Below are 14,905 nucleotides of genomic sequence, written 5' to 3'. Positions count from 1 at the left end.
GGGGCCTGAGCACGCCCGCCCGGCTGACCCTCTGCGGAGTCCAGCCCCTGGGTGACCCGAGGCGGCCGCGGCCCCAGCGTCAGGCCAGGTTGACTTTTCAGCCTCGAGTGGATCGGTCCACGTGCCACAACCCAGGCTTGTGGAAGGCCACGGGTGCCAGCTCTCCTGGCCGCTCTGGCTTCTGTGGACGGGTGTGGCGGGGGAGGGTGTGGAACCACGGCCTGGGGGGCTCTGAGGACAGCAGGGATATTTCCAGCTACAACACGCATCTTCCCTGGGGAGCTGCCCACTCCTGGCCTCCTGGTCTCAGGACAAGTGCTGACGGGCGCCATGGGTCATCTGGTGAGATGACCAAAAGCCCACCCAGAGGCTCACCAGGAACCTGGAGTGACTCTGGGTGGGCCCGTCATGGGGCCCATGGGACTCAGGGGCTGGTCCCCTGGACCTGGCCCCATGGGGTCCCTCCTGCCCAGAAGGAGCTAAAAAGGCACGCGCTCGCCATGTGGCAGGCCGTCACTGAGGACACCTGTCCCGTCTCCCTGCCAGTTGCAGCCACACACACCCCCCTCCACTCCTTTCTCCCTGAACCTCCGCCAGGATAAAACAGTGAGGGAGTCAACGTAACACACAGAAACCAAACTGTCTCGGAAGTCAGGAGAACACAGGGTAGGGGCAGACTGGTCGGGCCAGGCAGAGGGGCCCGGAGCTGGGAGTGTTCTGTGGCCGGCCGGCCTGGCGTCTGTCTCTGGGGAAGGCGAGCCTGTGGCTCTGAGGACGGTCTGTGAGCGAGAAGGCCCCTGAGCGAGACGCCTGCAGCCCCAGGGCTGAGCAGCGACGACGGAAGAGAAAGAGACAACGGCACCCCCAGCCCTGCCGAGGACCTGCGGGGGCCAGCCCGGCGGTGCCCGGAGGCCCATCTCGACCGGCTCCGTACTCAGCAGACATGAAGCCACCGAGAATGCCAGTGCAGCGTGGGCACGGTCACCGCCGCGTGGGTGCGGAGCCGGGCGCCAGCCCTCCCGGCTCTGACCTCACGGGGGCACCACGGCCAAGATGCAGGGTGAGGGTTGGCAGCACGGATGCACCTGACCTGCGGGCTGAGTGAGGAAGGACGCTCCCCATCAGTCTCCGTGGGGCGTGTGGCAACAACCTTGACGGCGAGAGCAGCCCGCATGCCCGGCCCTGTAGCTGCGACGGCGCTTTGGAAGCGGGGAGCCCATGTCCGCGGGCCCCCTGGGGCAGGGCTGACACCAGGCCGGGTCTAAGCCACTCTTCACAGAGGCGCTGAACGATTCCTGAGAGTGCTCTCGCGGAGACGCTGAAGGACCGCGGGCACCCTGCTCTGCCCGAGGCTCCCGAGGGTCCCTGAGCTGGCAAGGGCTGTGGGCCCAGCCTGGGGCCTCTGGTGCCACGGGCGGCAGACTCAGTTCTGGTCGGAAATGGGAGGCAGGCTGTCGGGCGGTAGAGACCCTGGAAGCTAGTGAGGAGGCTGAGTAGGCAGCCACAGGGCCCCTGGATGTCAGAGCCGCTGGGAAACGGGGCCACTCGGCGTGACAGTCCTCCCGCGGGGGCAGCCACCTCCTTCCGGCCCCGAGCGACCTGGTGTGGCTGGGACTAGGGCGGACGCTGTAGGTGGACCTCTCATCCAAACAGCCCTCTACCTTGAGCTCCAGTCCGGGAGGCCGTCGGTCTTCCTTGAAGTTAGCAGACGGAGCGGCAAAAGTTCACTCTGCAGGGACCGATGCTGGGAAGACCCAGACCTACCCAGCTGTTAAACCGTCGACTGGTGGAAACCTCAGGAGCAGGCGATCCCCTCTGCGTCTGTCTCAGACCGTCTCGGTGAAACCTCAATTCCGCCTTTCGACAAAACTGGAAACACGTGGGGCGCAAAGCCAGACCAGACCCCTCCCTTCCATCCAGTTAACGCCGACACTTTCGGTGCCACTTTAGAAGCAGCAGCGACGGGACGGTCTGCCAGCTGGCAGCTCTGCGTCTCTCGCCCGGGTCCAGTCACTTACAGACAGGGCTGGTGCCCACGGCCCGTGCTTCCATCCTGTCCGGGGGTGAGGACTGCTCCAGGAGCCTGGCTTCTGTGAGGGGCCGGGCCGCCTGGACACGTTCCCGGAGACGCTGGGCTGCGGGCGACCTTCTCCCCATGCCCTTGGCGAAAGGCCTGGGGAGAAAAGGCGGTGCTGCCGGGGAGAAGGAAACGAAGACAAAGAATTCCAGAATTGTACAATCAGCTGTCTGAACGCGTTTATGTGTTTTGTGTTTGAAACCAGAGCGGGGACAGGAGACAAGGAGCAGGAGGACGAGTGTCTGGATGCAGGCGTCCTGCCCACCCGTGTGGCCCCGAGCTCGGCCGCGGGGAGCTTTCTCGTCTCAGTCCCAGGGGCGGCGGGGTCGGCCGCCCGGTCCAGCCCCAGAGCTCCGTTTGGTGTGTGTCCCATTCCACCTCCACGCCGTGACGTCACTCCCCGGTCCCGGGGCCCTGTGGGCCGGAGGCTGCCATCATGCCAGCCTGCGCGGTCACAGTCCCCACGGGCTCCTCCACTCGGGACTTCTTGACCTCGGGCTCCCCGGTGGGGGAGGCAGAGGCAGCGGCAGGGGGCGCCGTGCTGGTGGCCGCCGCTGCTGCCGGCTCCTCGGGCCCCACCTCGCACACGCGTGTGACCACCACTGGTGTGGACGAGCTGGCCTGGGCCGCGAGGAGCTGCAGAGGGCTGGTGAGGGCTAGGGTAGAAAGAGAGAGAGTCACGTTGGGGAGCTGGTCGGACCAGCGCTGCCACACAAGGGCGAGGAGGGTGAGGAGATGAGGGGCCCGCTCCCTGGCACGCCTGGCACCTCCAGGTACAGCCGGTCAGCAGCACCTGGGCACCAGCCCCTCCCGGCCCCCACCCCGCGGGGCCTCCAACCCTGTCACCCCTCTTTCGGTTGCTTCTGTGCGGGGATACTCCTAGACATCCTGACGGCCACGGCCGCTTTAACTGCGCTGCGCTCAAGGCCAAAGCGTCCTTCCCGTCCCCTCTGACTCTGTCCCCCACAGGGTATTTCCTCGGGGCTACCTTGGCCTCAAATCCCAGCCCAGACACAGAGTGAGTGTTCAGGAAACTGGCCGGATGAGCTGGGGAGACGTGCTCGCTGCACTGACCCTGGTCAGGCTGGAGCTCAGGGCCGAGGAGGGGAGAGAGGGGGCCGCCCCAGGTGGGGCCTCACCATAAGCGTTGCCGGCGAGACTGCTCGTGGGGACGGCGTGCTTGCCGTTCTGAGTGACGGCCCGGACTGGGAGGTGGTGCTGCCCCAGGGTCACTGGCGTGGCTGGCTGCAGGATGGTGACTGTGTGTCCCGGGACCCCTGGGGCCATCTGGCTGGCCACCGTCTGGATCACCCGGCTGGCGGCAGGGATGGTGGCGAGTGCAATGGTAGGCTTCTCTTCCAAGCCTGCGGGGGCGGTGCGCATCAGAGCCACGGTCGCGGCCCTGTGGGGGTGCCCTGGGGGTGTGGGGGGCCAAGGTCCCGAAGCCGAAGCCGGGACGCTGGGGAAAGGCCTGGGTTCTCAACAGAAAACCCCCACTGATGGAATGTTTTGAAACAAGAGACATACAAGCCGTAGGGTTTCAGGGAAAAATTTAAATACCGTGTACTTTAACCAAAGCAAGTTTAACCTAGGAAAGAAAGCGTATCATTTGGAACGAAATGGCTTGCACCTGGAACTATAACCTAGCTTTCTCTCACCGAGACGCATGTGTCACTGTTAGGACAGGATCAGAAGGGACGTCACTGCTGGCATGAGCCACCGCGGTCCCTAAGACGCTGCTTCATTCCGAGTGTGGGCTCCAGGGCCTCTGACAGCACTGCTCGCGTTCCCAGCGGTCACCTCGTTAATCCCCTGGGACCCTGACTTCTAACTCAGGACTCCGTGACTCTTTCACTCTGAAGGACATCTAAGGAGCCCTCGCTGGGGGCTCCAGTCTGAGGCCCCACACCTAGTCCAGGGGCGCCTGGTGCCCCAGATGCTGCTTGCGGGGAGCAGCATCTCAGGATGATCAGCGCCGCTTCATAGGGACGTCCCCCCGGAAAACAGGAGGGGATGAGGCGCGGTCCCTCAGAGACACTCCTGCCGCACCCCCCAGACGGCCTGAGCCCCACGGCCCAGGCTGACGGCTCCACCTCCTGAAGACCCATGAGAGCTGGACGCGACCCCACCAAGGTGACCGTACGGCCAGCTTACCTCTTGCCTCGCCGCCCAGGTCCAGCACGGCCGTGCCCGCCGCCTCGTGGGCGCCCCCCGCTGCAGCCTGGCTGGCGAGAATGTATCCGTTGGCGGAGCTGGCGGAGGTGGTAACCACCCTGAGCATGGTGACTGGGGGCGCCTGCTGCACCACATGGATGGCGTGGCCTGAGGGCTGCTGGGCCGTCACTATGGAAGCTGGCATGTAGGCGACGGGCTTGGCAACCAGGCTGGGCGGCCGGGGTGGCACGGCCATGATCACCGGCTGGGCGCTGACCGGAGAGCCTGCAGAGGAGGGGCCAGGTCAGCGGGCCCTGCACGCGCCCTGCTGGGGGGCTCGCGGCTCTGAGTCCTGGGACATCAGATGAGAGGGGGAGGCCGGGCTTACCGGGTGCGCTTTGGGAATAGCGGTACTCGGGAACAGAAGCTAACTTGGCCCCAAAGTCAGGGTCGTGTGGAGTGGGCGAGCCCTCCCGGGACAGGCACTCTGGAGTCTGCAGGCCACTGGAACGCGGGGACATCAGCCCAGGGTGGGTGGGTGAAGCTGGGGCGCTCCTAGGAGATGGGGAGACAGGACTGCGGCAGTGAGCGTGCCCGAGTGCTGCCCGACTCTGACACTCCTGCAGCCACAACCGGCCGCCCGCCACATGTAATGTCCCTGTGCCGCGTTCAGGGGCCGGGCAAAGGCCACGACCAGTGCGTTCACCTCTGATGGGCCCGGCCAGCCCCCCAGGAAAGCGGCTTGTGCTTCTATGTCAAGAAGAACAGCTTTGCTGAGACGGGCACCAACCGCCCCCGGGACAAACCAACACCCGGAGAGCAGAGCTGGTCGTGGGAGCCTGGCCGACGCCCTCTGCCTGCCTCTCGGGCCCAGCCGGTCTCTCCGAGAAAAGGTGAAGCGGTTTCACTGGCCATGGACGCGGGGGCGGCGGGGGGGCTCACCTGGACGACAGCGGCCCGAAGGGGGTGCGGAAGCAGGAGACGCCCCGCTGCCTCCGTTTCCGAAACGCCTGCTCCACCAGCTTGGCCTCCGAAGCGGGGTCTATCCGCCAAAAGGACCCCTTCCCCGGCTCCTCCTGGGAGCGAGGGACCTTGATGAAGTAGCGGTTCAGGGACAGGTTGTGGCGGATGGAGTTCTGTGGGCAGAGCGGGAGGCAGCGGTCACGGCGGGTGTGAGTCTGACCCGCGCAGGACCCGGCCACCCGAGCCTGGGGTCAGGGCTGGAGGGGGGCCCCGAGCACAGGGGTGTCACAGCGGTCATGCCTGTGAAAATTCGGCATGGGCTCACGAGCAGCCCTTACAGAAAAGCCAAAACGTTAAGGACAAGCCCTAGTCCAGGGGACGCCAGGTTCAGAACACGTGCTGAGCCAAATAGCACACTGGATGGACAGACCAGGGAGCAGTCTGAGCGGGCGTGATGTGCTGGCCGGGGCCAAGCGGGCGAAGGTCCTATGAACCTAAACACGAAATTGTCTGTGGAGAGCGGGGAGGCGTGTCTGCAAGGTCACACAGGAGCGCCCCGTGCACTCAGCCTGGGGACATCTTCCCGTCTGCGGGCTCCCTGGAGGGATGACGTGGACTCGGGTGGGGTGGGGGTCACACTGCATGGCCCTGGGGATCGGGGAAGGGGCGCACCTGCCAGCCCTTGTCGGCCGTGCGGTAGTAAGGGTAATGCTTGGTGATGTGTGCGTAGATGCCGCTCAGGGTCAGCTGCCGGTCCTGCGCGGACGAGATGGCCTGCACGATGAGCTGGGCGTACGAATACGGCGGCTTCGACTCGTCCTGGGGGCGCAGACGGGGGGCGGGGTGAGCCCGGAGAGACACGTTTCCAATCCAGCCACCCCCCTCCAGCGAGGACACAGGTTCTTGGGGTGTCTAAGAACATCACCCCCACCTCCTCCTGGGGGTTTAGACTAGGAGGAGCCGATTCTGCCTCATAGGGGAAAGTCAGGTTTGATTCTGGTTTCTCACCTCCTCTGCAAACTGATTTAAGGACAGCTGTCCGATGGGAATGAACTAAGACTAAGCTGGGAGGCCAGAAGCCTGACACCCTCCGGAGACCGTAAGGAGGCTCTGGAACCGACCTGGCCCCGCGGGCGGGACAAGGAGGGGCTCGGGGAGGAGGGCAGGGAACCTGCACCCGCCAGGCACCGGCCAGCGCGCCCAGGGCTGAGACCTTGGGGCTGTCCCCTCCGGACGTGTCAGCCTGCTGCTCGGAGGCGGCCCTCGCGGCGAACTCTGCGGCCAGCTGCAGGTCGGAGGTCACGTTCTGGACGGAGCGGTAGCTGGAGGAGCCGGCCCCTCGGGGGCTGGCTGGGCAGGAGTTGGGAACACTGCGGAGAGAAAGCACGCGTCCTGAGGTCCGACCCCGGACCGAGGCGGCTGATGTCCGGCCCTACGGGACGTCCGCGCTGCACCGAGGGGACGCGGTGCGCTCACTCGGCCACACGGGGGCGCCCGAGGGGAAGCCGCGGGGAGACACGTGCTCGGCCCGGCTTCTCCGGTGGGAAACCGCGCGCCGGGCCGGGGGCGGGAGGCGGCGGGGCTCCCCCTCCGCGCCGCAGTGCTGCCGGAGCGAGGGCCGCCCTGCCTAGGGCTCCACCAGCAGGCGTGGCCCGGTTCCTGCCGCTAACAAGTAGGCTGCGGTTGTCAAACCGTGTGGAAATTTTGATTTTGAAAATTAAAAGTATTCAGAGAAAACCGTCATAACCCCTAAAGTGAAGTTGCTCAGTCGTGTCCGACTGTTTGCGACCCCATGGACTGTAGCCCATAAGGCTCCTCCATCCATGGAATTTTCCAGGCAAGAGTGCTGGAGTGGGTTGCCATTTCCTTCTCCAGGGGCTCTTCCTGACCCAGGGATCGAACCTGGGTCTCCCGCATTGCAGGCAGATGCTTTACCATCTGAGCCACCAGGGAAGCCCATAAACCCTAAAATAAACCCTAAAAGTGGGTCACAAATCCAGGTATGAAGTGCCTGGAGCTGGGGGCTGACCAGAGCTCGGTGGTCACCGTCTCCTTCCATGCACCCCCCGCCCCCGCTGCGCCCGCCTCCCACCTGCAGAGGGCCTCCCAGGCCCACTCCCCACAGCCCCGGAGGGGGTCTCCCTTCACTGTCGAAGGGACAAGATGTCCCCAACTCCCCCGTAAGTCAAGTTCATGCCTCCTCTCTGGCGGGGCTGCTGTCTCTGGCTTCCCTGCCTGGCTCCTCCAAGGTGGGGAGCTGTCTGTGGCTCCTAGGAGGGGCTCAAGAGATAGTTACTGACCTCAGGGAGGGATGAAGGAAAAAGCAAAACACCGTGTCTGAGAAAAACGGGGCAGTTGATATTAATGATGAATTCCACTACTGTCACCCCCGTTGGGGTCGGGAATCCCAGCAACCCAGGTGGGAATTTTCAGGAATCATTCTCCTCTCAACTAGACTCCCCAGATACAGAGACAGGTAAGTCCTGCGAGTATAGACACTTTAATCAACAATAATAAACCAGCTGCTGAGAGGTAGGAAGCAGTAATAAAAGCACCTCTTTGTGAATTTCATTTTGAACCAAACATACAAAACCCAAGCTTTTAAAGTAAGGTGGGAGGGGAGGGTAAGTGTCTTACTGGGAACGCATTCACACACTCAGCATCAGGTTTCCAAACGTTTGTGTCTATCGGGGAACCAAACACCACAGCACGTGGGGGTTCAACTCCCACAGGGAGTTGGGGGGAGGGGGTCCTGAAGATGCTGCAGGACCTGCCGTGCAGAGGCGCCGGGGCACGGGCTACGGTCCCAGACGGGCTCAGCGCCACTCTGGACAACACTTGGTCCATGCTCTGACCACAGGGGCAAGAAGCGGCCCCCAGAAACACACCAGCCACCAGTGGACAGGTCAGGTGATGTCCAGCTTGGTGGGCGTGCAGGGCTCATCCGGGAAAACCTCGCTGGCATCTGACTGGCGTGACCCATGGGGTATCATGACCAATGCAGACAGCAGACAGGACTCTGGGCTCGGGCACTGGGGTCCACTGTCTGTCCCAAGTCCATACTTTGTAAAACATCTCAGAAGGTTTACATCTAACCCTCCAAAGGCAAAGCCCAGAGAAAAGGCTGTCACTCCTCACAGAACAGTTTCCAGTGGAGACAGTGAACAGGCAGCAAGACTGGCTCCCCAGCGGGAGGGGAGGCCGCCTTCCACAGTGCGGGGAGGCTGGTGCTGACAGACCCGCCCCGGGGAAGCTTCCTCAGGCACAGGGCACCACTGAGGCCCAGAGAGCCTGGGGGGCTTGGCCTGGAGAACATCCACATGCACAGTGGCCCCAACCTCAATAAGCCTCAATAAGCCCAGCTGTCCCCGCGGGCTGGCCTGGGCCCAGAAGGCTGTGCCTGGTACCCGGCCACCCTGGGGTCACACGTCCAGGGAGCTGGTGGGGGGGGGCGGCGAAGAGCTGGAGACAGGCGAGCAGGACATCTCTGGGCGGAGAACGTGCGATTCAGAGACGACTGGAGAGATCGGCCAACACACTGAGTGTCCCCCAAGGGAATTTCCTAGTCCCCGTCAAACCCCCTGGCCATCAACAAAATAGGGAAGATTCACAGAATAAACACACAGGGCATCTCTAGAGGATCTCTGCTGGGACTCCAGGCTTGAGCAAAGAGCTGCCTGCTCCAGGGGCGACCAGTCCCTGGAGCTCAGGCTGAATAGTGTGACCGCACACGACCACTCGGGGGACCAGTAACCTACACTTGTGACACTTATCTCACCGTGCGGACAGGTGAGGAGGAAAAGCCAAGCCCTGTATCCCACAGGCAGGCAGTCTGATGATCTGAAACAGAAACCAGAGTGAGGAGGTGCTGAGGGGCATGAGGACCGGTGGGCGTGGCCAGCCTGCAGAAGCCTCTGCTTTTTTCAGTTCAGTTCAGTCACTCAGTCGTGTCTGACTCTGCGACCCCATGGACTGCAGCATGCCAGGCCTCCCTGTCCATCACCAATTCCTGGAGCTTACTCAAACTCATATCCATCAAGTCAATGACGCCATCCAACCATCTCATCCTCTGTCGTTCCCTTCTCCCGCCTTTAATCTTTCCCAGCATCAGGGTCTTTTCCAATGAGTCAGCTCTTTGCATCAGGTGGCCAAAGTATTGGAGTTTCATCTTCAGCATCAGTCCTTTCAATGAATATTCAGGACTGATCTCCTTTAGGATGGACTGGTTGGATCTCTTTGCAGCCCAAGGGATTCTCACGAGTCTTCTCCAACACCACAGTTCAAAAGTATCAATTCTTTGGCACTCAGCTTTCTTTATAGTCCAACTCTCACATCCATACATGACCACTGGAAAAACCACAGCCTTGACTAGATGGACTTTTGTTGGTAAAGTAATGTCTCTGCTTTTTAATATGCTGTCTAGGTTGGTCATAACTTTCCTTCCAAGGAGCAAGAGTCTTTTAATTTCATGGCCACAGTCACCATCTGCAGTGATTTTGGAGCCCGAGAAAATAAGTCTGTCACTGTTTCCCTGTCTATTTGCCATGAAGTGATGGGACCAGATGCTATCTATGATCTTTGTTTTTTGAATGTTGAATTTTAAGCCAGCCTTTTCACTCTCCTCTTTCACTTTCATTAAGAGGCTCTTTAGTTCCTCTTTGCTTTCTGCCATTAAGGATGGTGTCATCTGCATATCTAAGATTACTGATATTTCTCCCAGCAGTCTTGATTTCAGCTTGTGCTTCATCCAGCCCAGCATTTCACATGATGTACTCTGCATATAAGTTAAATACACAGGGTGGGCAATATACAGCCTTGACATACTTCTCTCCTGATTTGGAACCAGTCCGTTGTTCCATGTCCAGTTCTAACTGTTGCTTCTTGACCTGCATACAGGTTTCTCAGGAGGCAGGTCAGGTGGTCTGGTATTCCCACCTCTTAAAAGAATTTTCCACAGTTTGTGGTGATGCACAGACTCAAACGCTTTGGCATAGCCAGTAAAGCAGAAATAGATGTTTTCTGGAACTCTCTTGCTTTTTCTGTGATCCAATGGATGATAGCAATTTGATCTCTGGTTCCTCTGCCTTTTCTAAATCCAGCTTGAACATCTGGAATTTCTCAGTTCATGTACTGTTGAAGCCTGGCTTGGAGAATTTTGAGCATTACTTTGCTAGCATGTGAGATAAATGCAACTGTGCGGTAGCTTGAGCATTCTTTGGCATTGCCTTTCTTTGGGATTGGAATGAAGACTGACCTCTTCCAGTCCCGTGGCCACTGCTGAGTTTTCCACATTTGCTGGCATATCGAGTGCAGCCCTTTGTCAGCATCATCTTTCAGGATTTGAAATAGCTCAGCTGGAATTCCATCACCTCCACTTGCTTTGTTTGTAGTGATGCTTCCTAAGGCCCACTTGACTTCGCATTCCAGGAAGTCTGGCTCTAGGTGGTGAGTGATCACACCATCATGGTTATCTGGGTCATTGAGATCTTTTTTGTAGTTTTGTGTATTCTTGCCACCTCTTCTTAATATCTTCTGCTTCTGTTAGGTGCATAGGTCCTTTATTGTGCCCATCTTTGCATGAAATGTTCCCTTGGTAGCTCTCATTTTCTTGAAGAGATCCCTAGTCTTTTCCATTCTATACTTTTCCTCTATTTCTTTGCATTGATCACTGAGGAAGGCTTTATCTCTCTTTGGAACTCTGCATTCAGATGGCTGTATCTTTCCTTTTCTCCTTTGCCTTCCACTTCTCTTTTCTCATCTATTTGTAAGACTTCCTTAGACAACCATTTTGCCTTTTTGCATTTCATCTTCTTGGGGATGGTCTTGATCACTGCCTCCTGCAGAACGTCACAAACCTCCGTCCATAGTTCTTCAGGCACTCTATCAGATCTAGTCACTTAAATCTATTTCTCACCTCCACTGTATAATCCCAAGGGATTTGATTTAGGTCATACCAGAATGGTCTAGTGGTTTTCCCTACTTTCTTCAATTTAAGTCTGAACTTGGCAATAAGGAGTTCATGATCTGAGCCACAGTCAGCTCCCAGTCTTGTTTTTGCTGACTGTATAGAGCTTTTCCTTCTTTGGCTGCAAAGAATATAATCAATCTGATTTCGGTGTCGACCATCTGGTGATGTCCACGTGTAGAGTCTTCTCTTGTGTTGTTGGAAGACGGTGTTTGCTATGACCAGTGCGTTCTCTTGGCACAACTCTGTTAGCCTTTGACCTGCTTCGGTTTGTACTCCAAGGCCAATCTTGCCTCTTACTTGAGGCATCTCTTGACTTCCTATTTTGGCATTCCAGTCCCTTACGATGAAAGGGGTTATTTCTAGAAGGTCTTGTAGGTCTTCGTAGAACCGTTCAGCTTCAGCTTCCTCCGCATTAGTGGTTGGGTTTCTTTCTTAGGTGCACGTATTATTTTGATAAGAATAAAAAGCATGAACTCAATCAGTACTGCTTCTCCCTGTGGGTGCCCACTGAGCGTGCAGCCCAGACACCCAATGGTTTTGCTGGCGAGAATGACCTCCGAGGAGCCTCGGTTTCCTCATCTGCAAAGTGGGGACAGCATGGCTGGACGGCACAGCAGCACTGAGCAGGGTCCTGCGGGGAGAAGGGTGTACGAGCGCCCCACCCTCCTTGCAGGCCCAGCAGGAACGAAAGAACTAGCTCTTTTTCAACCACTGTTCTTAAAATTCTGTGGCTCACGACCCTAATGAGAGTATTGTAAACAAAATAATCAAAGCTCAGGCATCGATGGCCTCAGCATGAGCCGTTTATAGACGTTTCAGAGAGGTGACAGGCTTCCCTGGTGGCTCAGGTGGTAAAGAATCCGCCTCCAATGCGGGAGACCTGGGTTCAATCCCTGAGTTGGGAAGATTCCCTTGGAGAAGGGAAAGGCTACCCACTCCAGTATTCTGGCCTGGAAAATTCCATGGACCGTATAGTCCATGGAGTTGCAAAGAATTAGACATGAGTGAGCAACTTTCACTCACTCACTCAGAGGTGACTTCAAACCAGACCTGCCACTGAGCTGCCCATGAAACTAAGAAACCAGCAATAGCCATGTGGCTCTTGTGGGTGAACTGGTCAACCAAGGCTACGTCAAAACAGTCTACTGTGCAGCCACGAGTGAAGCGGTGACAGGGAAAGGAGCAGAGACAGAGGGACAGGAGGAAAAACAAGCTGCAGGACCCTCTGGGCTCCACAGTGCCCTTCCAGGGTGGGGTCACAAGTACTGACACTCATCAGACAAGCTCTCTGCATGTCCACATGAAGAGGCCCCTGTAGACACGGACTTCTCTCCAGGAGTGTCACTGGGGGGTTGTCCCTTTCGGAAACATTTCTTTTGTGTAGTGCACACACAGCATTTCTGTAATCTGGGGGGAAAACAAAGAACAGGCAAAGAGAATTCATAGAGGCCAGTTTCTATGAGCTCTCTTAACCAGGTCTGTGCTCCTGAAGAGAAACTCTGTGCTGTGAAACCTTGGGAAGTGACTGCAGAAGGGGGAGCTGGTATCTGAAATGCATGTCGTCCCAGTGAGAACAGACCTCCCAGCGCCTCTCTCTCCAAGCAGGCAGGGGGCAGATCCCGCGACGGGAGGGGGCCCCCAGGCCTCCCTCTGCTCCTCCCCCTCGCTCTGCCTGCTTCCTGAACCACAGCTGTCATCTGGAAAGGAAGGGCCCTCGGGCGGCAGGATGCCAGGCGGGCGTCGCCCCGAAGGCACACCCAGGAACACTTGAGGCAGGATCTTCAGGGCCAGGGCGTCCCACTGGAGACAGGGCTACAGCACAAGCCCAGCCCACCTCCTCTCAACAATTTACTGCCAAAAAGGCCCTGTGGCCCAGACTCCTGGAGAGGCAGGAAGAGAACCATAAAGAACATGGAAGGCCGCATCTTTCTGTGTCGATGAACCAATTTTTATCTCTCCCCAGTTTTCAGATGAGGAAAGGGACCAGGTGGGTGTGGGGGTGGGGGGCTGCGGCGAGGGCCGCAGGTGCACAGGCACCCTCCTCTCCAGGTTACCAGGGGAACCAAGGAAATGCAGAGTAAATCACTCTCAGGTAGGATCCAAAGTTTTCCAGAAACACAACAGCCATTCTAACAGCCCCTCCAAACTCAGAAGACACCTAAGGCTGCAAAGTGAGTGAGGATTGACTCTCCCGCCACCGTGAAGCCACAATGGACTGCTAGGTCAGGGTGACAAGTGGTGGGAACTGAGGCCGGTGGCTTAATGTTTATTTCATACAGGGTTCCACTAACCTTGGACGAATTCCACAAAGCAGGTTACTTTTGGTTTTGTGATCTCTATATTAGAAAAATCAAGAAAAGCCTTTCTCAAGAAATAGCTTCTAAAGTTTTCTGTTTTTAGACGTTCAGTCCTGTCCGACTCTTTGCGACCCCATGGACTGCATGCAGCCCACCAGGCTCCTCTGTCCTTGGGATTCCCCAGGCAAGAATACTGGAGTGGGTTGCCATTTTCTCCTCTAGGGGATCTTCCCGACCCAGGGATTGAACCTGGGTCTTCCGCATTGCAGGCAGATTCTTTACTGTCTGAGCTCTATCAGTGCTGCCCCCTTTCTCAGGTAGAATTTCAGCAGTTTTCTTTAAACTGCAGCTTTAAGGATTTAGTCTCTTTTTGTAACACCCAGAAAATGATTAACCAATCGGTTCTTTCTTAAAGACATCAGTTCAGTGCAAAACGGGGAAAGAAATAAAAAAGTCAACAAAACGCTGCTTAAGATAGCAGAACTTGTTTCAAAGAGAGTTCATTCATTTTCTGGGTGGAGTACTTCAGGGCATGAAAAAAACCGCACACACCCACCCCCGCCGGGCCAGCAGGGAAGGGGGCGGGGCGGCGGGGCGGCTCCGACGGGTCCAGCCGCCCCCTGGTCCCAGAGAGGACCCGCCCCAAACCCGCTCCGAAGAGGGCCGGCCCAGACCGAGCTCTCCGAGCCCCAGCGAGCCGACCGATCCGGCTGCGGGCGCAGACGCGGCAAATGAGGACGGCGGGGGTTGGGGGTGGGGTGCCCTACGGGGACCCGCGCGGCTCAGGCCGCAGCCCACCTCCCCGGCAATCCGCGGGGACCTGGGGCGCAGGGAGGGGCTGGGAAAGAGGGGGCAGCTGTTTGCAAACACGCCGGCCCCGCCCTGCTCCTGCGCCGGGGCGGGAGCAAGAAGATCCCGGCAGCAAAACCTCAAGGGCCCCTGAGGTTTCCAGTGCGCAGTCGACTCCGCCGCGCGGAGACAAGCGGACGTACACAGAAATCCTTCCTTGTGACACTTAGAGGCCAAGAGTGCGGGCGCCCGTCTCCAAAGCTACCGCCTCCCGAAAAGATGCTCCAACCTGTGCGCACCGGAGAGACCCCGTGCGGCCCGCCCCTGCCCCCTCCAAGCCCCGGCCCGCCCCTGCCCCCTCCAAGCCCCGCCCCGCCCCGCCCCTACCCTCTCCGACCCCGCCCACACCCACCCCTCCCCACTCCAAGCCCCGCCCCGCCCTAGCGCCTCTCCGACCCCGCCCACAGCCCCTCCCCAAGCCCGCCCCCAGCCCCTCCCCTCCCCAAGCCCCGCCCCGCCCCTCTCCCAGCCCCCCGTCCGGCCAGGCCCGGTTCTGCTCCGGGAACCCCTTCTACCCTAACAAGTGGCCCCGCTCCAGAGCCGCCGCCTCCCCCAGGCACACAGGCCTCTACACTCGCGGGGTGGCTACTCCAGCTC

The 14,905-nt window shown here is 59.0% G+C and overlaps 1 protein-coding gene across 1 annotated transcript in view; it reads right to left on the bottom strand.

Moving 5' to 3' along the window:
• Positions 1-2,234: 2,234 nt before the first annotated feature.
• Positions 2,235-14,905, bottom strand: part of FOXK1 (forkhead box K1) — a 50,537-nt gene continuing 37,866 nt past the window's right edge. Inside the window, exons 3-9 of the mRNA XM_081552705.1 lie at positions 6,408-6,564; positions 5,867-6,013; positions 5,174-5,367; positions 4,620-4,786; positions 4,232-4,516; positions 3,217-3,441; positions 2,235-2,733 (exon numbers count right to left, since the gene is read on the bottom strand). Coding sequence (XP_081408831.1) covers positions 2,471-2,733; positions 3,217-3,441; positions 4,232-4,516; positions 4,620-4,786; positions 5,174-5,367; positions 5,867-6,013; positions 6,408-6,564 — 1,438 coding nt within the window. The 3' untranslated portion in view covers positions 2,235-2,470. The remainder of the gene's footprint in view (positions 2,734-3,216; positions 3,442-4,231; positions 4,517-4,619; positions 4,787-5,173; positions 5,368-5,866; positions 6,014-6,407; positions 6,565-14,905) is intronic.

Source organism: Giraffa tippelskirchi, chromosome 13 (genome assembly GCF_054371585.1).
Source record: "Giraffa tippelskirchi isolate mGirTip1 chromosome 13, T2T-mGirTip1v1.2.pri, whole genome shotgun sequence".
NCBI lineage: Eukaryota > Metazoa > Chordata > Mammalia > Artiodactyla > Giraffidae > Giraffa > Giraffa tippelskirchi.
This window is presented reverse-complemented; position numbering and strand designations above follow the sequence as displayed.